Here is a 26,671-nt window from a genome sequence, read left to right on the forward strand (position 1 = left end):
TGATTAATTATTATTAAAATTACACATAAAATAATAATTAAAGAGATTTTCAAAGGTAAATAGTCATCATGGTCATCGGACCACAAAAAATATCACTTTTTGCCATTTGAATATCCACAAAAATTAGTCTTTTTTTATTTTTGAAAACTTTTTATTACATGATGAGTCATTTTATCAACTCACAATACAATTAATTATCATTATTAATACTATTTTTAAAATATGACATTTTCTCTACTAATAATATACTAATCATTTTTATTAAAATCTGTGTCGCTCCTTTCTAAAATTATTTTTTATGGACGGAGGAATTATTAAAATAATTATCTTAATTTGGGGAATTATACAATTTATTTATTTAAGTTTTTTTCTTTTTTTGGAGAGCATATTTCAGTTTGAAATGTTTTATGTAATTGGAATATCCCTTTTTCTTTTGGCTGCTGTATTCTTCTTCTTCTTTTCCCTCCAGGATTTTTCTGGTAATTTTGGGCATTAATTGAGAAGGAAATATAGCAAAGATCCGGAAATTTGAAGCACAAACCTGAGTCGATACATGAGCCAACGGTGAGTTTTTACAGCACTCTTGTGTAAACCCTAATTCACTCCTCAATCTCACACTTTCAGTCACTTGAGCAAAAGGTGAAACGATTCTGATATGTTTTTATGGCGAATGGAAATGCAACTATCATTTTTGCACCTCTTTTCGTGTTTAGTAAGATTCGATTCAATTCCTTGATGACTTGAGCTGCGTGATGTTAGGATTTAGCTCAAAAAATGCTGATGGGTCGTGCTGAGGGGCTGCTGAAGCTTAATTCTGAGAAAAATCTGCTCCTTTCCGATTCCGGCTCTGAGCTTGAAGCCGATGAAGAAGCTGATAATCCTCCGAGAGTACTGTACGCTGCTTCGTTCGACGAACTCGCATCGAAACATGTTAATTATGATACGATAATATGGCTCTCGATATCTCTGTTACTAGTTTTGGCTTGGGGTGTTGGGATAATTATGCTGCTTTATTTGCCCTATAGAAGATATGTGCTTCAGAAAGATGTTGCATCGCGTAAACTCCATGTTACATCGAAAGGAATAGTGTATAAGGTAGTGAAGCATCTTGTTTGATTCTGTTGAAAAGGTCTTGGTGAGTAGTGAGCTGATGGATGATGTTTTTCTTCTCTTGTTTAGGCGTCTAGGCCCTCGTATATACCCTTCTTGGCGAAAAGAGATATTGAGAAGCATGTACCTCTTGGGTTGATTATTGATGTTATAATAGAACAAGGTACAGAATGAAGCTCTAAATCTGTCAGCCTCAGTGTTCTTTCTTTCTGATTGATTTACTTCTTTTTTAATGTCAAACGTATTGGAAACATGCATTTAGACGGTCCATCTAACTTGTGGTGTGGAGCAAGTTTTTGGGTATCGTTCTAACTTGATTGTAGGATGCATTAACTAATTACCACATCTGTTTGTAATTTTATGTGCTTTTTTTTGTGGACTGCTGTGATGCTTTTCACCTCGTAATGCCTATCAGCCTATAAACATTCATAACCAAGGCATGGGTATCCGTATCTGTTGATTGGAATTGTCTGAAGCTAATTAAAAATCTGTATTCCTAGTTATTTCCTTATGCTTTTTAGCCATAGGAGCATGCCACATGATGATGTGTAGTCACCAATTTGTTCTCCAGAGGCATTTCAAGTTTTGAACCTTATTCTATCTGATGATTTGGTTGAAGTTCATTGCACATGTTCATATACATTGATGATTTACATCACTAGATAAACAGGTAAACAAGTAAAACATTTGCAACTTCTTAACATTTCAAACTGTTATTCAAACCGCTAAGAGGTTCAGTGGTATAAATAGTAGGTGAGGTTGAGAATAATGCACATTTGAGCATTCTAATAACTACTCGTTTCACCATCTCACCCCTTTGTTTGAACAACATTACAATGATTTTATATGATAGTCATTTACTTTATGTGCTTTATAGTCCTTATCTTGATTCCTTGTTCTCTCAATCACCACAATTACGTCTCTTTTTTCTATGAACTGAAAAATGTTTATATATATGCACACACATTCAAATATGCAGGTTGGCTGCAATCATTGTATGGATTGCATACATTTAGAGTTGAAAGTATTGTACATGGTAAGGCCGCACCAGTCGATGAATTACAAGTTCAAGGACTTAGTAACCCTGGACTATTGAGGAAGGTACTGGTTGTCTGACCCAAATCACCTAAGCTTATCTCTGATTAAGAATAATATTCTTTACATCATTCATAATTTGCTAGGTTGAATTGTTAGATTGAAATGTAATTCTTCAGCATTTCACACATATACAGGTTATAGTAACGCAGGCTTCAAAGGCTATACAAGACACCGGCATAAGCTGGGACCCTAACATCAAAGTTACCAGTGAAAGCATGTTTCGCATGGAATCTCTAACCTTGGGTCCAGCAGTTTTAAGATCACCGTCGTCTAAAAGCACTAAGGTAAACAATGACCCAGACCCTTTGATCATAGATGTCATCTGACTTTCTACCAGATGCCTGCTTTCTTATGTCACACATGTCAATCTTAAGGTGGCTTTAGTTGATGGAAAACCACATAATCTGTTTTTACATGCTCTTAATTAATGTAGTTGGAGTAGAAAATAATTGTTCTGGTTCTAACCATATTTCTTCTGCTGCCTCCATGAGTAAACTTTTCCTTTGGACCATTTTCATTTGCTTGTAGCATGGTCTCATATCTTCTGTTGGGACTTTATGAAAATTGGCTGAATATCATAGAAATTCTTGTGCCAATTCATTGATGCTAATCTCTGTCTGTTGTAAGTTGTCGAACTTGCTCATGAGAAGTATATACTCAATACATCAGCATTGTCTGTCTTATAGATGATAGGATCTCCTCGCCGTGCTTTGATGGAACGCAAAGGTGTGGTACCTACAGATGCAATGCTTACCAAGCTAGAAGAAGTTAACAAATCAGTGAAGGTGATCTCTATTTCTATATGTGGTTGCATAAACTTTTGCACGATGTCTCTATTTTACGATTCTGTTCCAGAGGGTAAATTATAGTCTCATTTTTTAATGGTGCATTGCGCTCGCGATTTTTATCCTTTACCTTTATGGTAGTTTGTATCTGACATCTTTCACGGCTTCATAACCAGAAAATCGAGTTTCTCATTGAGAAAAAGCAGGGCTCGGCTGGACCAAGTGTGGACGATCCATGAGAAACCACAGCACGACGACCTTCTCTCGAGAAGAAGCTCATGTAAATACACACATCTGAATTTGAAGTATATGTACTGTAGAAAAACCAAGATGGTTGTTGGCTCTTGTTCATTCGAAACTAGTGATGCAGGTTTACAAATGCAAATCAAGTTTCGTCTCATGCTCATTGTGGACTACTTTGAGCGAGTTATGTTTAGGCATTTTATGAGAAATCTTTGATTCGCCTCTTCACAATACCAGTGTGTATAGTAGAGTGAAAGAAAAGAAATAGAATTTCCAATCTTTGTACAATTTTAAAGGTATTGTATGTAATCAAATTTGGAGAAAAAAATATATGTATGTTTCTGAACTAAAATTTTGGAGTGGTTGCTGACCAAAAATAATAAAATATCATTACTTTTTTTTAAAAATTAAATAGAGAAATTATAGGCATTAATCCTTTGTGGCTTGCCCAACATATGCACGCAAAATGACATTACTTTTGGGCTCATGTGAAGTCGCTTGAGTTAATCTCAAAATCAACACTCGTTTCTGATTTCTCCAATTAAAATAGCTTCTTCAATTAGCGACTTCTCTCTGTAGCCTCTCCATTGCGTCCGAGTTCAAACCGCACCCTCTTTCTCTCTCGCTCTCTCGCTCTCTCTCTCTCTCTCTCTCTCTCTCTCTCTCTCTATTATGAGTAAGAAGAAGCGAGTGCTGATAGTGGGAGGCACAGGCTACCTGGGGCAGCACCTCCTGCAATCCTTCGCCGATGCAGATTCTCAACTCGCTCTTGCATTCACGCACCATTCCGCTCCTCCTCCCGCGCTGCTCAATGCCATTCCTCACGCTCTTCCTTTCAGCTTAGATTTACGCACCTGCGACGGCCTCGATGCCATCTCCGACGCATTCGGCCAGGTTTTAAGCTCATTCATCACCAGTTAGTTCCTGATTATTCACTAGTTAATGCTTTTCATATTTCAATTTCTTTTGTTGTGAATGCTATTTATGAACTATTGCACTGTTCGGTGTGGTGGTTCCTGCGTTTTCTGCTTTCTGCTGTGAAATTAGTGCTGCATTCGAATAATTTCTAGGTAGGTGATCTAGAATTTGAGATTTTGCCTGTATATATAATTTGAAAGAAGTAAGTGTTAGTGGATGATCGTCTTGTATAATTTGCCAGTAGATATTTTGTTTAATTTGTAAGTTTTGACCTATTTCGTGTAAAGAGTAAACCTCGCTTGGATTTCAGCCCGATGTGGTGATCAATTGTGCTGCCTTATCCGTCCCTCGCGTCTGTGAGATGGATCCAGAAGCTGCCATGTCGATAAATGTGCCGACTGGTCTAGTGAAATGGTTATCAAGCTTTAGAGAGGCTAGTCTGCTGATTCATCTCTCAACTGACCAAGGTTAGTCGTATTGGGCTTCCTTGCTCTTTGATATTTGAAACCTTCTCAAGGAATTGCTGTTTCATTCGTCGTAATTTGGAATTATTCGACTCACTTTTCTGTTCTTGCATATTTGAGATTGTGTTCGTCCCTTGCTTTGTGCGCCTTATAAATCCATTTAGGTTTATAATTACAGAATCATTGACATCTTCAACATTAAGAATTTGATTATCTGACCTAAAAGGCTGTATCAAAACGCTTCAATGTATGAAGTCCACATGCATTGCACATGATTTGAAACAACTCAAGATTGAAGCTATGTTTTTTCCTTTTTGAGTCTCTACTTTGTTTTGTTACCATTTTCATAGATCCAATGCACGAAGGAGTGGTAAAATGTCGATTTAGATAGTACCGATGTTTCATCAAAACTCAGATAAAATGATCTGAACTTTCTGCAGTTTATGAAGGAACCAAATCTTTCTATCAGGAAGAGGATGAGACTGCTCCTGTAAATGTTTATGGAAAATCTAAAGTCGAAGCAGAGCAGTACGTGTCCGCACACTGCCAAAACTATGCAATTTTGAGAAGCAGTATAATTTATGGACCGCAAACCATATCTCCCGTTCCCAAATCACTTCCAGTACAGGTGCATACAGACACTGCTACTACAATCTTTTACTTCTGTTTACTTCATTAGCACTTAGAATCTAGTTCATTGTAATCTCACATTTCTTACGCATTCATTCAGAAATAAAATCCTTGCTAACTTACGATGCCCTTATTTAATGCTTCTGTTTTCATTATGATTTAATCACTTTGACATTTCTCATGCCACGAACTGGAACGGATCGTTGAACTATTCTGTGTCTTTGTGCAGTGGATGGATAGTGTTCTTGCTAAGGGAGAGCCAATGGATTTCTTTCATGACGAGTTCCGTTGCCCTGTCTTTGTGAAGGACCTTGTTGCTGCCATACAAATACTGACTAACCGATGGATCACAGGTTAGTGGAGTTGGTTCTGGAACCCGGTTAAGCTTCTTCCGACATCTGCTGGGAAAATACCATCGATTTTACTCTTATCATGCGCTTCATTGTGATTTGAGACACTTCGATTGATAATGCTTTGCAGAGGCTAAGCTAGTGCGGCTGCTTCTGAATGTGGGAGGGCCGGACCGGGTGTCACGGGTTCAAATGGCTGAGGCCGTTGCACACGTCAGGGGATATAGTACCTCGTTGATCAAACAAGTTTCTGCTTCATCGGTATGTTTCCAGAATGCGCTTTCTTCTTCGATCAATTCAGTACAGGATATATTCAGCACTTAAATTTTTGGAATATGCAGGTCGATCGTGGTGTGAAATCGCCTTGTGATATTTCCATGGATATCACCAAGCTGGTTCAGACAACAGGTATTTCTCCGACTTGTTACGCCGAAGGCGTCAGATCGACACTCGAAGCTGAAGCTAAAAGCGCGGCAAAGCCATGATTTGATTGAGGTAAGCTTGTAGTAAAACTTCTCCGTTCCCTTTGAGAATTCATGTCTCACGCTTAGCTGCAGATACAATTCACAGAAACAATCTGCATATGTAAAAGCCTAGAGGAATTGGATTTCCCCCCCCCCCCCCCCCCCCCCGATGTTTTCTATGTTTAATACAAATGGATAAACTCCAAATCAAAATGACAGCTTGTAAACAATCTTGTGTAAGGCTTGATTATAGGGAAGAAGCATTTTATATAATTATTCGTGAATGATGTAACATAATTTCTCTCATCCCAATTTACCCTGAATATTTGTAAATTTCTTTTAAGGACACAATTGTATGACGCAAATTTATAACTAAAAATCACCTACTTTTCATTATAATTTCCGGCAATGCATAACAAAACTTCGTCAATTGTAAGATACAACTTAACATCAAAACTACAGAATTTCAAAAACCTATACTGCAACTTCGTCTCTGATAACTATTTTACTTGTACGCATCGACTGATTCCAATATCCCCTCAAAACAACGTAGGTCATCAAAAGGGATCTCAATCACCAACGGATTTAGTATTACGTATGAGGGGAGAATTTTGAGCTCGGTATCATTTTTTCTTTGGACGAACTAACAGGACTACGAAACTTGTGTTCTTGCAAGATCAACCTGAGCTGCTGCTTCGTTGATGGCATCGATCACATCCATCTTTCCCCTACTGACTGCCTCATCAACGGGACTTTTCTCATGGCTGATGATAAGCCAACATTAGCTGGGACGAAAAATAAATCCAAATATTGGTGAAAATATGAAATGAAAGTAAGAATAAACGAACCTGTTCAGTGACGAGATATCAGCTCCACTGAGAATCAGACGTTTCACAACCTGCAGAAAATTTAATCTTATAAACTCGCATGCATAAATATTGCTTGCTCAGCATATGTTGTAACGAGGTTAATACCTCAATGTGGCCATTGAGACTTGCCCAATGAAGAGGAGTGTTCTTCTCCAAGTTATAAGCATTAACATCCTGTTACAAAGAAAAGGAAATAAGACTTTCTTCCGCTGCCGATAAAAAGCATTCATGATTTACTACAATTAAATAAAAGAATATGAGGGGACGGGGGGAGATGACATTGTAAAATATGCATTCAAAACCATGTAGTGGTCTCTCTCTCAAATAAAAGATAAAAGCAAAAAAACAAGAAACACCATTTAGTTTCATGCAAATTTTACCAAAATCATGGAAAATCATAAAATTACAGCATCGATCACTCATAGGGGTTTTTGCTTTACACCAACTTCCTCACATTACAAAAAGAAAACACAAATGCACACAAAATATGCCATCTTTCAAGTTACGACAGATAGCTTTAAGCAACTAAGATATATGTAATCATCAATAGACCTCTAAACCCCCTCTATACTAAGCAGCTAACTATAAACTTCAACACTACCAAAATTCACCAATTCAGGAAGTCCAGATGTATATTCTCTTATACAAAGCTGCACACGAAGCCAGCCTACAACATTACATCACTCAGAGACATCTCATCATACTTATTCAGCCTAAAAGTCGGAAACGATAAAATCATAACTTCTCAATAGACAATAAATCAATGACAAAAACAAAGTAAATAATCCATTGAAAGAAATTAAGCTGAATAACCAAAACTACAGCTTTCTGGAATCAGATGTGAGACCGGTAGTCCTTACCGCCCCATTTCGTATAAGATAATCAACAATGTCAAGATGCCCATTTGCTGAAGCCATATGTAATGCTGCAGCATTGCAGAGCAAACAAAATCAGACGACGCAGAGAAAAGGCCAAACATCAACTGAAGAAGCACCATAATAAGTTATAAAACTATCTATCGTAAATTGTATCATAATGTGGCAATAGCAACCTGTGCGGCCTTCCGAATCCTTCGAATCCAGAGAAACACCAGCAGATGCTATACTCATGAGATCGTCTATATCATCATACCTAGCAGCCTGTTCATAAAATGCAGGCGAGTCAAAAATACAACAATATAAACGAGGCAAACATAAAACAGAATCACAATTTTGTACATAATTCAAAGAAATCATTAACAGCTCAAACTTGTACATAGATCAACATTATTAGCCGGCAGTAAGAGACCTTCAGATCCTCAATATATACACAATTACTAATTTTAAAAAATAAATACATAAAATACTCAACTCTATTTGAGAAAAACCTAAATAGCAATTACAAACAAAGAAACATTACACAATTACTAATTTTTAAAAATAAATACATAAAAATACTCAACTCAATTTGAGAAAAACCTAAATAGCAATAACAAAGAAAAGAAACATGAAAATACAGAGAGCAGTTTGTTTGTACTTGAACCAAAATTCGGTAAATTTTGCGTATCACATCAACCTAAAAAAGCTATTACACTATACTTCCTGAGAAACTCCACAAATTCAGATGAGAACTCAATAAACCACAATTTTACGTAGCTTTTACTGAAATTCTTCGTGAATATTTAGCTGGACACTTTACTAACATTTTTCTAATTAGCAACAGAAATAGAAAGGAAAGAAGAAATAGTTGATCGGATGAGTTGGAGTACCTCTAGCAAAGCGTCGACGGTCTCCGCCGCCGCATCTTGCGGCGGCGGCGGCTCCGCTGAGTTCACCGGCGCTCCCATTCTGAGTTTGGTAGTGTTTCTGTGTAAGCGAAATGCTGCAATGCAGCAACAGTTCGACCCTTACAAATCAAATAGTTAAAGTAGTGTGTTGGGCCCGGCCCGGCCCACAACATGTGATATGGGTTAATAGGATTTGGGCCCAAACGAAATTATCTACTGTATTAAATTTTAATTCTGTTTTTTGCCACTCACAAGCAGAGAGAGAGAGAGAGAGAGTGGAATCAGAGGTGAAAACAGTGAATCTAGATCGGATGTAAAAAAGCTTGTAAGATGTAAAAAAAATAAGTTCCTCTACGTCAATTTATTTTCTCATTGTTTTATAAGCAACATTCATTTTATAAAAATAAATTTAATTATAATTTTTTATTTTTATTATATATTATTTTAATTTAATTTTTTTTAATTTTTTTTCTCTAATAAAAATTATTTGCTTTGACTAGAAATTCTCTTTCTAAGTTCAATTATCCAAACACTTTGACAATTAATAAAATCTTAAGAAACTATATCTTATAAGCTCTTTAAAATAAGTTTAGCCAAACACCCTCTTAATCGAGTTATTGAATAAAGGTGGTGATTTATTTTACATAATTACGTATGATTTATTCACCGTTAATTATATTCATAAATCCTTCTACATAACTATATTGATAAATTGGGTCCTCTAATTACTGAATTAGTGGAGTAATTGAGGTGGGGGAATTTGTTTCATGGAGAGAGGAAATAATAAATACGTAAATTAATTAAACGTTGAGGGTATTTACGACATTTCATCAACGATAATAGGATCCTATCGGCTGTTGCGTCTGGTTGTCGTTAAACAATAGCAATAGTTATAAAAAGTTAAAAACCAATTGCCACTTCCAACAGCAACTGCCATCCCTTTCAGATCTGCTCTAAAATTTCTCTGAATTTCTCTGTTCATTCAGCTCAGATCTCACTACCTTTTGCTTCATTTACCGAGTTCACCTGATTCTCTCTTTTCAAATTACTGCAGTTTGTAAGTACATTTCCAGTTCGTACGTGTGTGTGTTTTGTTCAACGTGATTGAGTTTCGGAAGTTGAAAGCATAGTGAATTTTGGCCTGCAGTAGGAAAAGTTTAAATTGATTATGGCTGCAAGAAGACCTGGCGTGATTGCTCTTTTTGATGTCGATGGCACGCTCACTGCTCCCAGAAAGGTGTGTAAATTGATTGTTTTTTGCTTTCCAATTTCCAAAATGTACAGCAGTTTGTTAAGTATAACGGTTTTTTCTTTATCGTTGCGGCTTGGATTTATGGTTTAAAATGTTGATTCTCATTGTTGATTTGTGTTAAACATGTGGAATTCCTTTTCTCGAGCTGAAATTTTGGTTGCAGTGGATGAGGATTTTAAGCAATAGTGTGGGTAGTGAGCTGAATTAGTCAAAACTTAGACGAGAACCTTCATAACTTATTATTCAATAAATTAAAAACGTTTGTAATATGATACCGTTTACGATCCCAGTTAACTTTGAAATAGTAAAATAGTGCTTGATGAAATATCTCTTTCAGTTCATAAAATTATGTGCTCCATCGACTATTAGTATATAGAGGTTTGATTGCTATATTAGTTGATATAAATAAGTTAGATGAGTATTACTTTTCGGGTCTTACTGTTTGCATCTATTCACGCTTGTTCATTTACATGTTAGTGTGTTGATTGTGAGTTGATTCAGCGTTTTCAACTGTTTTGCTGCAGGGGGCTACTCCTAAGATGTTGGAGTTTATGCGAGACCTTAGAAAGGTACTTGATCTTGATCATGATCTTCATTTTCAGGCTGCATGAAAGTTCATTGTTGAGTAGTGTTGTGTTGTGATGGAGGCTTATATCTTGATACCTTGAAAAACATACTTCAGTAGAGGAAAACAAGACAATGCATATCAAACTTTGTACTAATCTCTTTTCAGGTTGTAACTATTGGCGTTGTTGGAGGTTCTGATTTTGTTAAGATAGCAGAACAGCTTGGAAAAACAGGTCACCTGCATTTTGATTTCTAGATCCTGATCACAATTCTAAACATTGTATCACATGGTTTTACTTCAACTTAATTTTTGGAAATGCCGTCAATTCATTCTGTGCAGTTACTGATGACTACGATTATATGTTTGCTGAGAATGGCCTTGTTGCTTACAAGGATGGAAAGTTGATTGGAACACAGGTATTGTATAAGACTCAAACATATCATATCTGTTAAAAACCTGAAAGACGGGTGGTAGAAAATTCTTCATCTTACTTCCTGCAAAAATGAAAATAGTTGGAATACATTTGTCCTTTTGGCTTTTGTAGTCATAATGGAAAATTAAACCAGTAAAACACTTAAATACTTGATATGCTTGTTGGAGATATTGACGTGCTCCAATTATCACGTACTTTTTCGTTTGGCTACCTTCTCATTTGATGACTTGATATATGTCATGCAGAGCTTGAAGTCATTTCTTGGAGAAGAAAAGCTCAAGGTTAGCACTTGCCACCTTGTGTGTTAAGTTATTTGTATTGGATACTACGCTATCACACATGCTTCACCTTCTTGAACGGTGTTACCGTGAACGTCTGACCTCTGAAAAATCAGAGATGTCTTTCGGAAAGGAATAGAATCTACAGTGGAGTTAAAAACTGATAACTTTATCTTTTGACTTTGCACTGTGAGTTTGTTCTGTGGATGCATACCAGCAAATTTGATGGCAGATATGACATTTTTTTACTTTTTGGCTCTCTGAATGCTGGTTACTAATTTCACAATACAATTTCTTATTAGAATGCATTTGATGTGTTGTTAATAATATTACAGGAATTGATTAACTTCTCTCTCCACTACATTGCTGATTTGGACATCCCCATTAAAAGGTGAATAAAACTAAAGCTCCCATTTGGCACCCGGTCATATCTGATTGGAATCTCAGATCCATTCTCTTTTACTCTAGGGGAACATTTATCGAATTTCGAAATGGGATGCTTAATGTCTCTCCCATTGGAAGAAACTGCAGTCAGGAAGAGCGAGATGAGTTTGAAAAGTATGACAAGGTATAATCTTTTACCTAGGAGCGAGAGGAAGGACCATATCTTTATCATAACTGAGAGACACTTGAATTTTATCCTTAGAACTTGTCTTCTCATTTACTTTAATAGAATTGAGCTCATAAATGTAATCAGGTTCACAACGTTCGCCCCAAAATGGTGTCGGTGCTACGTGAGAAGTTTGCGCAGTATAACCTTACCTTTTCCATTGGTGGACAAATCAGTTTTGATGTAAGCTAACTGTTTGTGTTTACTATGTTTCCATTTAATGTAGTTTTGTGCCTCACCAAAAATTTTCCGGCAGGTTTTTCCCCAAGGCTGGGATAAAACATATTGCTTGAAATACCTGGAAGAGTTTCAAGAAGTTCACTTCTTTGGAGACAAGACCTACAAGGTTGTCTAGTCATTATACAGTAGAAACTAATCTGGTTTTTTTCCTTTACTCCTAATTAATAAAATATAACCTGTTATTGTTTCTACAATTATTTTTCTAAACAATACTTGCCATCTAATGGAAATTATGTATGCTTTCCCCTTTCCTTTCTATCTGACTAGGGAGGAAACGACTACGAGATATATGAGTCGGAAAGGACCAAAGGCCACACGGGTGAGTGCATTTTCCCATTTCCTAGTGTCGTCATTCAATCAATAAATTAACTGCCTCCAAATTCAGGCTTATACAAATCTCAAGTTGTTTTGAACTATACAAGAAAGTATAGATGAATGCTTGATTGCAACCATGATTTATTAGCACCTTTTTTTTCTTCAAATCGTTCCCCTTATCATCTCGTATTTTGGTTTCTTGATACCAGTTACTAGCCCCGATGACACAATAGATCAGTGTACGAAACTCTTCCTGAACTAGCAAGATGGATGGCCTCTGATTTTTCCAACATTTCGACTGGAGCTATTTGTGATTCGTAGACCTCGGGGAAAATCCAGAATTCGAAGGTCTACCCAGGTGAGCACAAAGCGCTGGGATATACAGATCCTTCTTTTCACAGACAATTAAAATGATGTTTTTTAATCATTTCTTCTAGTATACATAGAAAGGTTGTTGTTATCCATATTTAAGATATGTTTAGTAGACATTGGATGCTTTATTGTATGAATGGCAGATTATGCCCCCTTGATTTATTGAATGATCAACTTGCTTAATTCCCCAAATTTACGAGTGTTATTACATTGAATGTGAATGGTATTTATTGTCTTAACATTCACTATATATATAGGCCATTTCCCAAGCTCTCATAGCTATGAATTCCATTCAAGAGTCACCAAATTTTGTATTTTCAATATTTTTCATGAGTATTATTACAGATGATGGGTAAAGAATTAATCTGCAAATGCTATTTTTACCTATGGGAGGGAACATAAGAAACCCCTCCTCTGATCATACCGGCAGCGACCCTTCAGGGATTTGGTTTTCATCTGAAGAGTCAGAGGGCTGAGATTTAGGTTTACTCTTCGTTTTGGAATATCCATAACCAAGAGAGCTTCCACTGGTTTCACAAAGCTGCACATGGAGAAACATGTTTGATCACCAATATTCTTCCACACACGTGCAAGCATGCACGCTCACACGCAGACACTCTTTTACATACGACGAGACCTCCAATGGTTACAATCTGCTTACCTCTGTTAGCTCGGAGAGGTGGTGGGATCTAAACTCGTTAATCGTAGCTGCTATCTCTGAGGCGGGCAACTTTGCCTGCGAAAACGTTGTCACTATCAATTAACTGAGGGTTTCTGTGCCTTCAGAAGGGCTATGATCTTGAAGTAATCCAGCCTAACTATTCCCATTCTCACATACAGAGAGAGAGAGAGAGAGAGAGAGAGAGAGAGAGAGTTGAGTAAACAATGTTATGGGCAATTTACTTACTTGTGCAAGGACAGCAGCTGCTAACTGCAAACTGGGTTCCAACGTCTCAGGCACAACCTGAAATTTTTTTAAATAATTTATTCAATCATAGATCTTTTTATATCTTATGCACAAGAACAAAGTAGCAATGATGATAGATCCCTACCAATACTCCACAAATACATGTATCATGTATGTATCGACTGCTCTAGTAAATAATTCAATAGAAAGGAGACATATATCAAGAGAAATGAAAGAAGGATACCGCCGTTGCACCAGCTTTTTCCAAGTTGACTCCATGATCGACATCGTGAGCACGGACAAATGTTTTCACATTGGGAAAATACTTGCTCAAAGCCCAAACAGTTCTATAATTTGCTCCTGGGCTATCTAAGGTTATCGCTGCAGCACATGCTCTTTCAGCACCAATTTTATGGAGGACCTAGAACAAGAAATCAAAGCTAGTAAAAAGATTTCCTTCATTTCTTTAAGAAACGTAATTAAATTCTGAAATATTTTAATCACCTCACGGCTACCGGCATCACCAAAGTAAACAGGAAGGTCAAGTGCGCGTCCATATGCAACTCGATCGCTGAAATGATGAAACGTCGAATATATTTATACCAAGTTCTGGCAAAGAGAGAAGCCTACTCATCCAACCCTATCAGAAATCAAAATTTGTCTTTTCCAACTGAAGTTACATGAAACTCAAAAGTTACCCAAGTATCCCTTCTGTTTATAAAAAATGTAGAAGTAACTTTAGAATGGGATATTACACATATCTGAGATCCACTTTAATGACCCACGTAAGTTTGCCCATGAACTCTGGGTAGAACAAAGTTATCTGTGTTCAACATAAGCTAAAGCAAATAGCCTATTTGTCCACATTTACGTTTTCGTGGAACTTGGAAGACCACCCTAAATTGTTGTGACATGCGATGTCAATGTGGCTGCAACATAAAAAATGCTCATGACCTCCAAGAAGCAAGTATAATGGATACCAAAAATGACCACACCCCACACATCAGGCTAATCCAAGAACCATGGTGAGTTGATAATATGCATGGCTATCATACTCTGACAAAATGGTAGAGTTTTGGTTAAGAGAATACTGCATTGTGACCTCACTTTATGCTCTAAGATTCTTCATGAATCATGACATTTAAAGATTAGAACCTAAGAACTTTCTAAACTATTCAAACTGTAACACATAAAGAGAAGAGTTTATACCTATTGACATCAAGTGCAACAAATGGAATCAACCTTTCAGAAAGAAGCTGGGCAATAATCTGCAATATCAAACTGAAAATCAGATATACCAGATGATGAAAATCTCAAACTGAAACAAACCAAATATGTTGATAATGATAATTTAGGTATTTCATAGAACTATGAATTGAAGATCAGAAAATACCTCGCCAACACGTCCAAAACCGCATAAAATAATGTGATCTTGCAAGTCATCGGTCTAGAAAAAATTCCAATAAAGGAAATTAGAAATACAAAGGTACTAATACAGCCAAAAGCTACATGCTTTAGTCAGTGTGTATAATATCACAGAACCATCTGAACACCAAATCCTTCTCCCACACTGCTAAAAACAATCAAAAGAATGTTTGAGTCACTCATTTTGCAGTTGTATCTTCCTAAATCACAAGAATAGTATAAGTATAAAAAAATGCTAGATTGAATAGCAAAATCTTGACAGTGGGAAAGGATTGTACGATTTAAAACACTTATGGGGAGTTTACCATTGAGAATTAGCCTAGATAGATAAAAATAGTATATGATAATTTATTGTTTACTCTAAGACAAATTGGAACTTTGGGATACCCCAAGGCACTTGCTCATTTCTACAATTTGAGCTAACTTGCTTGATTCATATCCCACTGGAAGGGGTAGGATTGGAGAAATCCTAATGATGACGATAAAAATAATCAATTATGTATATTATCAATCCTAAATAGTAAACGCCCCCTTAAGAGAAGAAAACACTGCCAGCATGGCCGTGAAACGCTTGACACTTAATTCATGCAGGAATTTTTGCAGTTCACCTCACTTTCCACAGGCAATAGACTTCGAACATCATGCTGCTCAAAGCGAGAGGCTATAAATTGGCCTCCGGCAGCTAACCAAGGAGTTAAGGCCATTGATATCCCAACCACGAGAAACAGCAAAGACGACAACTGTGAAGACATTATACCCTGCAAAGAAGGCCAAATCATTACAGAATTGTTTCATAGTACTGAGCTGAAATACTTATTCACACATTCCAAATGCTTATGCTATTACTTGAGTTCCAACGACCCATAGCAAGTAGATATTCTAACAAGTATCCCTATTTGTGAGTTGAAAATCATAAGGAGGATGATACGTAACAGGATATGCCTCCTTCAGAGCCATATACTGCAAGTCTGCAACTATACAAAGCATTGTCGATGTAACTCGAAAAAATTATGGTGAACTTTGAATTTCAAAGCCACTGTGTTACACCACAGCAGCCATGGGTTTATGCACGAAGAGCAAAGAAATAGGCTTGGTCGTTGAGCAAGACATAGTAGTTCTATAATATTAATTATTATCGGCCGCTGGTTCCTTTTGTGGGCTTAACCGGCCTTTTATTTTTAGAAGAATTATCCAGGAAGCTACTAAAGCAAATGGACTTGTCTAGGATTTTGATTGCTTTGAAGCAGCACCTGTTGAGCTTGGGCAGATGTGATAGTTTGGTACTTCCGTAGAATTCCTATCGTCTTCGTGCTACTGTTTTGCGATTGCTTTCCCTATCATAATATTATCCTCGTTGGAGTGAAAAGGAGGAACAAGAAAGGGTGAAATTCTTTCTTATAGAAAATGAGGGAAAAGAAAGAAGGGATTTAAAGGGAGGAAAAAAAAAAGTATCCCTCATTTTCTTGTGATAAATTTACAAGCAAAGTGCACACACCCAAACTCTTAACACACTGTCTTAGAAGTCATAGACTCATAGCATAACACTTATGATATGGGATATGGATCAACAACATTGTTCTCAACCAAAAAGCATTGCACCAGAAAATTAATATGTGAGATATAAAAAGGTGTTGGTTAACTCTCTAAGAAGAAAATATATCACTACTAAGCAGTAGATATGAAAACAGGAACCTGATTGACAGCTTCACCAAAAGCTACAAATGCAAATTCTCCACCAGGTGCTAGTAGGAGACCAACTCTTACTGCTGATACGATTGAGAGGCCAAAAAGTTTACCAATAATTGCAACCACGATGGTTTTCCCAGCAATTAGAAGAGCTAATGTTCCTGTAATAACCGGGAAGTTCGATAGTAGAAGTTTTGGATCAATGGACATTCCGACCTGTAAACAAATAGCATTTTTGCAAGAGATATATGAGAGAAACAGTAGCAAAAGTGACTATTAAGAGGCACTAGAAACGTTAAAAAAAAACACAATCAAATGAAGCATTTAATTCAAAGATGAAATTGCACGGAATAGAAACTCTGGAAGCAAGTTTAATAGACAGTGAAATGCTACATTTAAAAGGACTTCAAAACCTGAAAAACTAGAGAGAGAGAGAGAGAGAGAGAGAGAGGTGTGAACAGTGTACAAACAATAACTATAGTCACTCAAATATGGGATTTTACCGTCATGAAGAAGAGACCTAAGAGAAGTCCGCGGTATGGAGCAATATCAGATTCAACCTGCAAAGAGAATTCTGTTTCTGCTAGTAGCAAGCCTGCTAAGAATGCTCCTAAAGCCATGGAAAGACCAGCCTGCGTTTAGAAGATGTATCAAATACATTACTAATAATATGCAAGAAATAATATGATAATGATGAGCAACAACAATAAATGATAACATTGCTGAAAAAACTACGAGTCGTATGAGTTCTCCCACCCTGGCAGTTAGAAGACTAGTCCCCAAGATAACGAAAAGAGTATTTGCCGAAAATATTTCTGCATTTTGATTCTCCGCAATTTGTTTATAGATTGGGCGAAGCAGCTGCACAAGGAAGAAAAACTGGAAGTCATTTTGTCATGTGATAAATGACCTAACAGTTTATAGTAGGAACAACATTAAGCTCAATATGGCTTGTAACATGTAGAAAATCCTGTCAAATTTAGCAGCAATAGCTTTAGCAGAACTTTTTATCAATATGATTCCAGTCGACAGGATAAACTCCACCACCACGAACAGAGATTGGTTCAACCATGCCTTAAGGAATCATATATTATTACCAGGCGTCCTCCAGCTATTATGACAGAGATGGCAACAACTGCCTTAACAGCAGCCACCCCAAGAGCTTCTGCAATGGCCTGGAAACCAACCTGAAACCCATAAAGGTATATATTGTCATAACCCATCAACTGCAGTATCAGTTAGGAAGATGTTTAACCTATTACAATAAAATAAACAAACACAAGAATAGTGTGGTACTTGTAAAAGGATATAGCATCTTATGACCTAACTTAATTTTAATGACAATTATGAAAGAATAAAATATTACCCAAATGGGTTATCATGTCATACAATTCTTTGTTCGGGTAAGATAAAAATAATAACATAACGAAATGTTTACCCCTCCTTTGGATGATGTCGGTGAAATAAGGGGTATCAATATAAGCAAAACCACCACAGCCAAATCCTAGAATAGATAAAGAAATTACGTAAATAGGTGTCAAGCTTAATGAAGAAAGTCACGTGAATTGGTTGGAGCAAACATACATAACAGGAAATAGATACTAAACCTACAGAGTAGTATGCTGATACCTGGAAGAGTAATACAGAAAATGTTGCACGCCCATGGCGTGATGTGCTCTCCCCACGTTCCTGCAATACCTGTAAATGTGCCACAGATATTCTTTAACTAGCTATGTGGCACTAATATCTCAACACATTTTTACCAAGTTACTTTTTCAAAAATTAAAGAGATATTAAAGCAAGTTTTTTCAAATGGAATTAAGCTAATAGAAAAAACAGGGGTGATTGATAAAACCCAAGATTTCACAAAAATCGATAAAAAATCAAAGAATGCCTACCTGAAGGACTACAGCAGTCGAAGACAAAGCAAGGCCATTGCCAATGACAATTGCAGCCGGACCAGGCAGCCCAGAAGCATAACGAGCAAGTAAGCCAACAGCCACAGCTGTCACCAAGACCTGTATTTATTCAGGCACGTTAAAAATTAAGTCGCGTGATGGTGCTTTATCATCCTATCTAATGAATATCCTACTTCAGAATGAAAGTTATACAGTTTCAAGTCACCTGAGCGGAACCCAATCCGAAAACATATTTCTTCATGGAACTTAGTCTCTCAACAGAGAGCTGCCAGAAAACAGTGAGTTAAAGGTCGAATGGCCACAGTCATACAGGTTGAAAATGAATCTTAATAATCCAAAATTGGCATGGTGCTCTACCTCAAGGCCGATATTAAACAGTAAGAAGACAACTCCAAATTCTGCTATTGCCTTAGTTTCATGAACATTACGTATAATTGAGAGACCATAAGGTCCAATTAAGATCCCAGCAGCCAAATATCCAAGAACAGGGCTGCCTACAATTTCAGCGGAGAAGATTCAAATACTAGAATTTGTTGTACAATCTTCAGCAGCAAAAAGGATCTCATATATTAAAACAGATAGCAGGTCAAATATAAACATAAACATAAACATAGAAAATATGTCCTGAGGATAAATGTATCTAATTTATACTATAGACTATTAGGCATTAGTATATGAAGCCCAGGTGCCAGGAAAGAACTTCAACTGGAAACAGTGTTTTGTATCAATGAATTGTCTGTATGAAGATCGACTATTTGACAGCCTGATGAAATTATATTCCCTTTTTTTTTCATCATAACCTCAGGGGTTAGGGTGGTGCAAATACATAAATGCCACTTACCTCCAGGAATTTTTTGGAAAATAGGCACAAATATAACACTTGCAAGTAGCAACCATAACATATCAAACAGGGAAGCTTCCTCCTCATTTATCTGAAGAAGAATCAGAACTATTTAAATTAAGAAATAGAGACACAAGGATATCATATCACAGTAACATGGGAAGGACAGGTTTAATAAAAAAATTAAACAACATTAGAGAGAGAGAGAGAGAGGTGGGGTCTTGCCTCTTGATGAGGAAGCAACTCCATTAGTTTCTTTAATTTATTGGGAAGATTTCTTATATTTCTGACCAAAGGTCTTGTAGTAGTTGATACTTCACCAATACTAGTGGTACTGATGTCTGGCTGCTGAAAAAACTGAGCTATCTTTTCACCACGATGGTTATAATAGGCAATTCTGCGATGAATATCAGCAATGTATTTGTAAATCATCATGCTTTTCAATACACAAAAATCAGAAGAATCCCAGTTTCCATTTGAGCGAACTACTATAAGCATATACATTTTCAGATATTATTATTTTTCATTTACTCAATTAACTAGGTGAATACTCAGTCAGCAGAAGCCACTTTAAAATTCTCCAGGAAGAAGTGCAAGCATACCCTGCTCCAACAAGTATTGACCCAAATATCAGCTTTAGCCATTGCTTCCTAGCAGACTCCACAAGACCACGGAAAACTGAAGCTGGTGAGAACTCTTCCTCATCTGCATCAAAAGAGAAAAAAGAAGCCGAAAAGAACCGAGATGATTTCTTTATAAATGCTTTTGGAGCATTTAAAGGAGAACCATCCCTTGTTGATTCTTTCTGCGTTTCCTGTACCTTGCTGTGTATAGTTTTTAGTTTCTCAGGCTCAGTTTCAGCATCCTTAGATAAACTTAATTTTCCATTCTCTTTGTCACTATCATCCAGGAAACTTTGTTCCTCCAACTGGGCATCTGGAAATGTTTCAAGTACTTCTGCAACCTCAAGTGGAAGATTCAAGTCTCCCTCAACAGCACCATCTGCAGAAATTACTTGAGATACCTCTGTCGAGATAGTTCCCTCAACCGTAGGATCTATAATATTGATATTTGGAAGGGCAAGGTTCTTCTCTGCCCTCTGCAGTGCAATCTCAGCATCATCAACACACTGTGCAGCCAGAAGTTCATACGCAACAGCTTGCTCTGCTAAAAGCATTATATTGGCTACTTCTTCCTCTGCTTTCGAAGCATTGACTTGAGCTTGTTCTGCTAGCTTATTCAACCTATCTACTTCCTTTTGCACCTCAGCTTTTCTATTTTGAACCCTTTTTAGCTCAGCCTCACAATTTGCTAAATGATTTTTGCACTCTTGTATGTCCTCTTGAGCTGCCAAGAGTGCTTCCTCTTGATTAAATTCTTTAGCTCCACCATCTCCAAAATTGATTTCTTTTACATTAGGTAACCTGTTGTTTTCTGTATCAATTTCCATTGAATCCAAGAGCACTTGGAGTCTTGCTTCAGCAAAAGAAAGAGCCAATGCAGCCTTCTGGACACCTTCTTGAACAATAGCCTCTTCATTTATTATCTCTTGGATGTTCTGGAGGGCATCATTTACGTCAACCCAAGCGTTTGTAGCCTCATCATTCAAAGCTATTGCAGCTTCTGATATCCTCTGGGCTTTTTCCTCATATACTGTACTGTTATGTCGTGCAATTTCCAAATCTTTCAGTGCTTTCTGCAATAAATCTCTTAATTCATCCAAACTAGGAGACCCAAATTCTCCTTTTGCCTCCCCTGATTGCTCAATGGAGGCACTAGAGTCAAGGCTAATGTCATCGTTTCTACTTTCTACATCTCCACTATTTCCATTTATATAAGCTACTGAATCATTTCCCTGACAATATGACAGTCCCACATGCTTCAAAATTTTGAAATCACTGATGTTATAAATGGAAGAGTTATTAAAGCTAAAACTCCACAAGAGAAAATTCCCTTCACTAGAAACTCTTGGAATGTCAGTACTGGCACAGTAAAAACTCTTCTTCTTCTTCAACTTCTTTGGTGAATTTGCTACCAAGACAAGTCTTGAATCTCCAAACGATTTATAGTGAAAACCTCGATGCCCCAAACTTGCTGAAAAATTCAAGCACTCCACTGCCCTGCAACTTGCAATTTCACCTCCATAAATTACATTTGTAGATGATAGGCTACATGCAACCTCCATGACTCCTAATTCAGAAGGAATAAATGTGCATCAATACAACCTCCACGATACCAGAAAATCACAGGCTTCAGCTCAACCTGAAATCATCAAATACATAGGCCGAAAAAAAAAAAGAACTTCAAGGAACAATGAAAGCTTTACCACCATCCAAAGCCTTTAACATTAAAGGAAATGCATATAGTTGGGAACTATTCCCAGTTGCCCTTGCATGTGAGCATCCAAATACAGTGTAAAACACACAAATTGCAAAGCCACTCATCTCCCAACATATCCTACATCTTCGCACACAACACTTAGAGGGTTTTTGGCTGAGCTTATAAGCTCCTAAAACGTTGTTTAGGAGCTTATAAGCTCTTGAGAAGTTTTGACAAAATAAACTCCTAAACAGCTTATAAATCGTGAAAATAAGCTCCAACAGCTTAGAAGTTCCAAAAAAATAGTTCCTCAACCTCATCTTATTTTTTCTTTGTCTTATAAGCAACAGCCAATTTGAAAAAATAGCCCTACTATGGTTTGTTATTTTCATAAACCATAATATAGCCTTCGAATTACATATCTCCACAAGTGTCTCTCTCTAACTCATAATTCTCTCTCTAGCTTATAAGCTCAATTATCCAAATACTATGTCAACTTATAAGCTCTTGATACATTACATCTTAAGAGCTCTTGAAGCATCTTAGAAGTCGTCTAAAATAAGCTTAGATCAAACATCCTCTTAATATATCACATGCCGAGTATACAATAGACCAATACAGACATATAAATACCGATACTACATGCAAAAAGATATTGAGCATCTCTACATTCAAGCTGTTTAAGATCACGATCACACCAATCAATCACTGATTTTTATTTTCATTTTCCATTTCCATCTCACTTCTCACACATCTCTCAGTGACCTAGCATCGAACACTCGGTGCACAAATCAAATCCAACGAAATTCATCACAGTAAACGCAGAAAAATGCATTCATACCCCACTAACAAGTACTATATACAAATCAATACTACTCTTCATGCATAACAACACAATACAAAACTGAGAAACACTCAGGAAACTCGAAACACGCAGTGAGTATGAGAAATGTAGAGCAGAACTGACCGTTAACAATATCCGAAGCATCCAGCTGAGTGAAAATGGAGTTGGAAATTTTTTAGGGGAGAAAAGTTGAGGAGCCATTGACGGAAACGGTAACGAAGTTTAGTTCGCGGTAACGAGATTGGCCTCACGTGAACGGATAGTTTGACGGCAGGGTTAGTGAACGAGATTTTTTATTTCGGATATTTATATATTTTTTTGGCGGTTTCAGTTTGGATAAATAGTCAAATTCCTCCCGATAAATAAATCTGTGGAGCCCGTTTAATCTCTTGTTTTATGCTATATTTGTTTGCTTAAACGTACAATTAATTTGTTTATATTTACTTTTTAGTAAGTCAACTATCTCAGTTCGATTTTTTTATTGATTTCAACACATGATTTATCTCGACATTTTTGTATTGTGTTCGTTACATATAGATTTTAAGTAAAATACGATATAAAATATAATATTCTTTTTCAACATTTTATTATTATTATTATTATTATTATTATTATTATTATTATTATTATTATTATTATTATTATTATTATTATGTACTTAACTTGTCAACTAACTACCATACCGAATTCGAATCATATTCAATAAATTTTGAGCTTGTTATGTCAATAATAATAGTAATAACTTTATGAAAATATGTTCCAAGAAACATTTGGGATTCTCTCTCACAAAAAAATGGATATGGTTTCGCTTTTTATTACAATAATCAATATCATATTTTGATCCCCTCATCCGTCTAAGTATGTTATTTTAGTTGGGCACAAATTTTAATAAAATAATTAATAATTTTATGTAAATGAAAAAAGGATCTCATCATTATATGAATTGAGTGGTTGAAATTGAATAAGAGGTGAATTTTTATAATTAAGTGGTATTTGTAAAAATAAATAATATAGTAAAGAAAAGATATATGTAAGATTATGTCCTAAAAGAGAAAATAACATACTTTTTACGGACATAAAAAAATAACAAAAGTGACATATTTATCAAAAACAGTGCCTCAAGAATTTTTGTAAGTGCCTTTAAAAAAGATTGCATGAAATAGATGTTTGCATACTATTTTAATTATCACGCATGATATTCCAATAGATATGTATATACACCTTGTCTATCAAAAAACAAGTTAATATAATACCAAATTAAAATTGAATAATACATATTATTGAGGTGTACAACTCGTCAAATAATATCTCTGCATGTAATAATAGTAGTAGTCCTGCAACTGCAATATTAATGCGTAACACTTACAAAAAAAAGGAACAACAACATTTATACGTCATGTATAGTGCCAAAACTCAGAACCCCAAAAAAAAAAAAATTAAAAAAAAATTAAAAAAATGCTCATAACACTCGACTATATATATATATAACTCCCAGAGAATTTAAATCAAACAAACATGATCTAGGATTGCTCTTGTGTCTTGTCAGCATCATCGTCATCTGCAGCTTTCTCCTCCTCCTTGGCGGGCTCATCCTCGGCGGCGTCGGCGGCTGCCTCGGCCGCCGGCTCCGCGTGCTCGTCCCCGGCGGCGGCGGCGTCCTCGGCGAGGGCGTCGACGTCGACGGCCTCCATGCTGGCGCTCTTCTTGTGGGAGGCGGCGTCGAGGACATGCTGGTAATTTCCCTTCTCCATGAAGAGTTGCTGGAAGTGGTGCTTGCAGTAGAGCACCCCATCTAGGGCAGCATAGTTGGAGTGGGTGAGGGGGCACCCCCCATGGGCACACTTGAAGCATGACTTGTGGTATGGCTCTCCCTCCATATTCATCTGCAGTGGCGGAGCCAGAAAAAATTCATTGACGAGACGAAGACTATATTTTCTAAATTTTGAGTTTGGAATTTTTAAAATACTAATGTTATACCCGTGCGATGAAAGGTCTATGAATATGTAAAATTTTAAAAAATAGAATTTCTGCTTTCATTGCATTCGAATGTAGGAACACGAACTTATTCAACAAGTAAGAATTGAAATTGGTTTCTAATTTATATTTTAAAATAAAAATATTTTTTTTTATTCAATCCATGTATATTTTGCTTATAAATGTATTTAAAATGGAATTTATGATGTAATTAACCTTCTCGAGTGGGTAGACAGTCTTGCTGCAGGCAGCACATTTGTCTTGGGTGCCAGAGAACATGGCAGACAGCTTGCTGGGTGCTCTTGTCTGCATTAAAATGCATCAAAATCTAAATAAAAATGCCATCATCATCTACACTTCTATATGTTCAATATTTCACAATTAATTGCATAAACTCTTACAAGTGAGTTTTCCCTCTCTCCTTTTCCTGCTGATCCAAACCCCAATGAATGCATCATCAGTAAATAGTAGAGTTCAAATAAAAGATTACAAAAAATCAAGAGATGTATGTAATATTACAGAGGCAACATCCTATTTTAGCCAAAAGGATATAGCAATAAGAAATTATAATTTCCTTTTGCAGTACAATAATGTTATTTGAACAAAATATGTGCAAATAAAATATAGTTAATAATTTTAAAAATAAATTTATTCAAAAAAATTAGTTCAAAAATAAAATTAATTAATTTTATTATTTTCTCCGCATTGTAGTTTTTTTATAATTTTTAAATGACCTTTTTAATTTTATTATTATCAAAATACAAAAATTACTAAAAAAACTACAATGTGGATAAAATAATAAAACTAAATAAATCTTTTTTCAAAATTTGAACCGAAAATTTTAAATAAATCAATTTTTAAAAATATTTAACTTTTTTTATCAGACCAATTTTGTCCAACTAGCACTACACTATAATTAATTAAATTTCTGACCAGTTTGAAAATTCTTGCTGAAATTCCCAGACTCCTTGAAAAGCTGTTCGAAATGAGTCTTGCAGTAGAGCACGCCATCCATGGAGGAGTAGTTGCTCATCTGCAAAATTAACAAATATAGAATTAAATGTGAATGAAACTAATTAATATAAATTTAAATGAGAGATAGAGATAGATAGATACAACAAGGGTGCCCTTGCAGTGGCTGCACTTGAAGCATGATTTGTGGTAGGTGGCGCCATCAGCAGACAAGAGATCAACGAAATAAACAGTCTTGTCGCAGGCCTTGCATTTATCCAGAGTTCCTGTGAAAGTGGATGCCATGCTTAATTAATTTTGATGAATTAAGACCTTTTGCATTAATTTAATAAATTAACTAAAGAAATTCCCTCTTCCCAAAGACATAACCGCATTTATACCGATCCCATTATTATATTTCCTGTGGTGGAACGGAGATTCGAGGCGTGATTGGAGATCCCATAATGTGGGGAAATGGAGGGAGCTGGTAGTTATGTTAGTTAGTCCCTCCCACTCTCCCTATATTCAAACATGCAATATGTTAATGTTATACTACTATAAAAGTAATTATCATTACACCATGTGAATAGTTGATTAATATGTAAATCATGTTTACCATAAATAATGCTGAAAGGAAATAAAAATTTATATAATTATCTTTATATTTTGAAAATACACTAGTAATTTGTACCAAACAAGGTAATGATTTATATGAATTATGTGTGAGTGTTGGGAGAGGGTGATTTTATTAGCATGTTGGAAGTGGGGAATATAATTTGTGTTGCCTGATTTGGAGAGGACTGTCATCTTCGTAACAAGGATTTTTTTATTACAGATGCTCTCGTGCGAATATATGTATGGTGCGAATCACTCACAATGTCTAATAAGAAATTTATGAGTATCATATTAAAGTATATGAAAGGTCTGTATGATACAGGTGCCGAGACCAAAAAAACCTTCCCATTTTATTATTTTGACATTTGATTTCCTTTTTGGTGTTAGAGAATGAGGTCTTAGCACCCATATTATCTAAGCAAACTT

At 36.2% G+C, this 26,671-nt stretch overlaps 6 protein-coding genes across 9 annotated transcripts; 3 read left to right on the forward strand and 3 right to left on the reverse strand.

Annotated features, from left to right (window-relative positions):
- Positions 1-377: 377 nt before the first annotated feature.
- On the forward strand, positions 378-3,588 carry LOC131020703 (uncharacterized). 2 transcript variants are annotated; one of them, XM_057949692.1, is made up of 7 exons: positions 378-564; positions 760-1,095; positions 1,180-1,273; positions 2,090-2,211; positions 2,343-2,492; positions 2,895-2,993; positions 3,170-3,588. In XM_057949692.1, the coding sequence occupies exons 2-7, from the start codon at positions 775-777 to the stop codon at positions 3,230-3,232; spliced, it is 849 nt and encodes a 282-aa protein (XP_057805675.1). In that variant the 5' UTR covers positions 378-564; positions 760-774; the 3' UTR covers positions 3,233-3,588. The 2 variants fall into 2 exon arrangements, with proteins under 2 accessions (XP_057805675.1, XP_057805674.1); XM_057949691.1 differs by having other exon boundaries at positions 401-564; positions 2,895-3,464.
- Positions 3,589-3,683: 95 nt separating this feature from the next.
- Positions 3,684-6,335, forward strand: LOC131020698 (uncharacterized). Its single transcript, XM_057949686.1, has 6 exons — positions 3,684-4,130; positions 4,465-4,621; positions 5,059-5,246; positions 5,478-5,601; positions 5,729-5,859; positions 5,940-6,335. Exons 1-6 carry the CDS (start codon positions 3,909-3,911, stop codon positions 6,081-6,083), a joined length of 966 nt encoding a protein of 321 aa, XP_057805669.1. The 5' UTR covers positions 3,684-3,908; the 3' UTR covers positions 6,084-6,335.
- A 92-nt stretch (positions 6,336-6,427) lies between these two features.
- On the reverse strand, positions 6,428-8,808 carry LOC131020734 (uncharacterized). The gene is made up of 6 exons (XM_057949745.1): positions 8,679-8,808; positions 7,983-8,070; positions 7,792-7,856; positions 7,037-7,105; positions 6,911-6,960; positions 6,428-6,826 (listed from the first exon to the last, which is right to left on the reverse strand). The coding sequence occupies exons 1-6, from the start codon at positions 8,754-8,756 to the stop codon at positions 6,715-6,717; spliced, it is 462 nt and encodes a 153-aa protein (XP_057805728.1). The 5' UTR covers positions 8,757-8,808; the 3' UTR covers positions 6,428-6,714.
- A 763-nt stretch (positions 8,809-9,571) lies between these two features.
- LOC131020713 (phosphomannomutase) lies at positions 9,572-12,956 on the forward strand. Its single transcript, XM_057949709.1, has 12 exons — positions 9,572-9,753; positions 9,844-9,933; positions 10,473-10,517; positions 10,682-10,748; positions 10,856-10,932; positions 11,195-11,230; positions 11,563-11,618; positions 11,696-11,795; positions 11,925-12,020; positions 12,094-12,183; positions 12,345-12,396; positions 12,602-12,956. Exons 2-12 carry the CDS (start codon positions 9,865-9,867, stop codon positions 12,652-12,654), a joined length of 741 nt encoding a protein of 246 aa, XP_057805692.1. The 5' UTR covers positions 9,572-9,753; positions 9,844-9,864; the 3' UTR covers positions 12,655-12,956.
- Positions 12,957-13,025: 69 nt separating this feature from the next.
- LOC131020644 (K(+) efflux antiporter 2, chloroplastic-like) lies at positions 13,026-22,987 on the reverse strand. Of its 2 annotated transcripts, none has more exons than XM_057949590.1 (21): positions 22,829-22,987; positions 20,145-21,732; positions 19,768-19,939; positions 19,543-19,633; positions 19,059-19,195; positions 18,907-18,966; positions 18,681-18,800; positions 18,412-18,480; positions 18,221-18,286; positions 17,880-17,969; positions 17,539-17,643; positions 17,286-17,414; positions 16,789-16,998; positions 15,705-15,854; positions 15,065-15,118; positions 14,881-14,939; positions 14,176-14,242; positions 13,916-14,092; positions 13,672-13,728; positions 13,426-13,500; positions 13,026-13,305 (listed from the first exon to the last, which is right to left on the reverse strand). In XM_057949590.1, the coding sequence occupies exons 2-21, from the start codon at positions 21,725-21,727 to the stop codon at positions 13,183-13,185; spliced, it is 3,594 nt and encodes a 1,197-aa protein (XP_057805573.1). In that variant the 5' UTR covers positions 21,728-21,732; positions 22,829-22,987; the 3' UTR covers positions 13,026-13,182. The 2 variants fall into 2 exon arrangements, with proteins under 2 accessions (XP_057805573.1, XP_057805572.1); XM_057949589.1 differs by having other exon boundaries at positions 20,145-21,804; positions 22,829-22,985.
- Positions 22,988-24,088: 1,101 nt separating this feature from the next.
- On the reverse strand, positions 24,089-26,016 carry LOC131020717 (LIM domain-containing protein PLIM2c-like). Of its 2 annotated transcripts, none has more exons than XM_057949718.1 (5): positions 25,796-26,016; positions 25,613-25,712; positions 25,081-25,109; positions 24,896-24,985; positions 24,089-24,588 (listed from the first exon to the last, which is right to left on the reverse strand). In XM_057949718.1, the coding sequence occupies exons 1-5, from the start codon at positions 25,934-25,936 to the stop codon at positions 24,226-24,228; spliced, it is 723 nt and encodes a 240-aa protein (XP_057805701.1). In that variant the 5' UTR covers positions 25,937-26,016; the 3' UTR covers positions 24,089-24,225. The 2 variants fall into 2 exon arrangements, with proteins under 2 accessions (XP_057805701.1, XP_057805702.1); XM_057949719.1 differs by having other exon boundaries at positions 24,092-24,588; positions 25,081-25,106; positions 25,796-26,015.
- Between the last annotated feature and the right edge of the window lie 655 nt (positions 26,017-26,671).

This window comes from Salvia miltiorrhiza, chromosome 4 (genome assembly GCF_028751815.1).
Source record: "Salvia miltiorrhiza cultivar Shanhuang (shh) chromosome 4, IMPLAD_Smil_shh, whole genome shotgun sequence".
NCBI lineage: Eukaryota > Viridiplantae > Streptophyta > Magnoliopsida > Lamiales > Lamiaceae > Salvia > Salvia miltiorrhiza.

What these genes read in the sequence shown, in the direction of transcription:
- LOC131020703 (XM_057949691.1), top strand. Translation starts at nt 775, where the DNA reads ATGCTGATGGGTCGTGCTGAGGGGCTGCTGAAGCTTAATTCTGAGAAA. An exon ending in TGATGTTATAATAGAACAAG is followed by an intron (nt 1,274 to 2,089) that starts GTACAGAATGAA and finishes TCAAATATGCAG; the next exon opens with GTTGGCTGCAATCATTGTAT. An exon ending in CGTCGTCTAAAAGCACTAAG is followed by an intron (nt 2,493 to 2,894) that starts GTAAACAATGAC and finishes TCTGTCTTATAG; the next exon opens with ATGATAGGATCTCCTCGCCG.
- LOC131020698 (XM_057949686.1), top strand. Translation starts at nt 3,909, where the DNA reads ATGAGTAAGAAGAAGCGAGTGCTGATAGTGGGAGGCACAGGCTACCTG. An exon ending in TCATCTCTCAACTGACCAAG is followed by an intron (nt 4,622 to 5,058) that starts GTTAGTCGTATT and finishes AACTTTCTGCAG; the next exon opens with TTTATGAAGGAACCAAATCT. An exon ending in AACAAGTTTCTGCTTCATCG is followed by an intron (nt 5,860 to 5,939) that starts GTATGTTTCCAG and finishes TGGAATATGCAG; the next exon opens with GTCGATCGTGGTGTGAAATC.
- LOC131020734 (XM_057949745.1), bottom strand. Translation starts at nt 8,756, where the DNA reads ATGGGAGCGCCGGTGAACTCAGCGGAGCCGCCGCCGCCGCAAGATGCG. An exon ending in GTCTCAATGGCCACATTGAG is followed by an intron (nt 6,961 to 7,036) that starts GTATTAACCTCG and finishes AATTTTCTGCAG; the next exon opens with GTTGTGAAACGTCTGATTCT. An exon ending in GATATCTCGTCACTGAACAG is followed by an intron (nt 6,827 to 6,910) that starts GTTCGTTTATTC and finishes GCTTATCATCAG; the next exon opens with CCATGAGAAAAGTCCCGTTG.
- LOC131020713 (XM_057949709.1), top strand. Translation starts at nt 9,865, where the DNA reads ATGGCTGCAAGAAGACCTGGCGTGATTGCTCTTTTTGATGTCGATGGC. An exon ending in TTATGCGAGACCTTAGAAAG is followed by an intron (nt 10,518 to 10,681) that starts GTACTTGATCTT and finishes ATCTCTTTTCAG; the next exon opens with GTTGTAACTATTGGCGTTGT. An exon ending in GTGGACAAATCAGTTTTGAT is followed by an intron (nt 12,021 to 12,093) that starts GTAAGCTAACTG and finishes ATTTTCCGGCAG; the next exon opens with GTTTTTCCCCAAGGCTGGGA.
- LOC131020644 (XM_057949590.1), bottom strand. Translation starts at nt 21,727, where the DNA reads ATGGAGGTTGCATGTAGCCTATCATCTACAAATGTAATTTATGGAGGT. An exon ending in CGACATCATCCAAAGGAGGG is followed by an intron (nt 17,970 to 18,220) that starts GTAAACATTTCG and finishes TATGGGTTTCAG; the next exon opens with GTTGGTTTCCAGGCCATTGC. An exon ending in TATTGCCTGTGGAAAGTGAG is followed by an intron (nt 15,119 to 15,704) that starts GTGAACTGCAAA and finishes AATTTTTTCTAG; the next exon opens with ACCGATGACTTGCAAGATCA.
- LOC131020717 (XM_057949718.1), bottom strand. Translation starts at nt 25,936, where the DNA reads ATGGCATCCACTTTCACAGGAACTCTGGATAAATGCAAGGCCTGCGAC. An exon ending in ACTGCAAGGGCACCCTTGTT is followed by an intron (nt 25,713 to 25,795) that starts GTATCTATCTAT and finishes TTAATTTTGCAG; the next exon opens with ATGAGCAACTACTCCTCCAT. An exon ending in CTGTCTACCCACTCGAGAAG is followed by an intron (nt 24,589 to 24,895) that starts GTTAATTACATC and finishes CCGCCACTGCAG; the next exon opens with ATGAATATGGAGGGAGAGCC.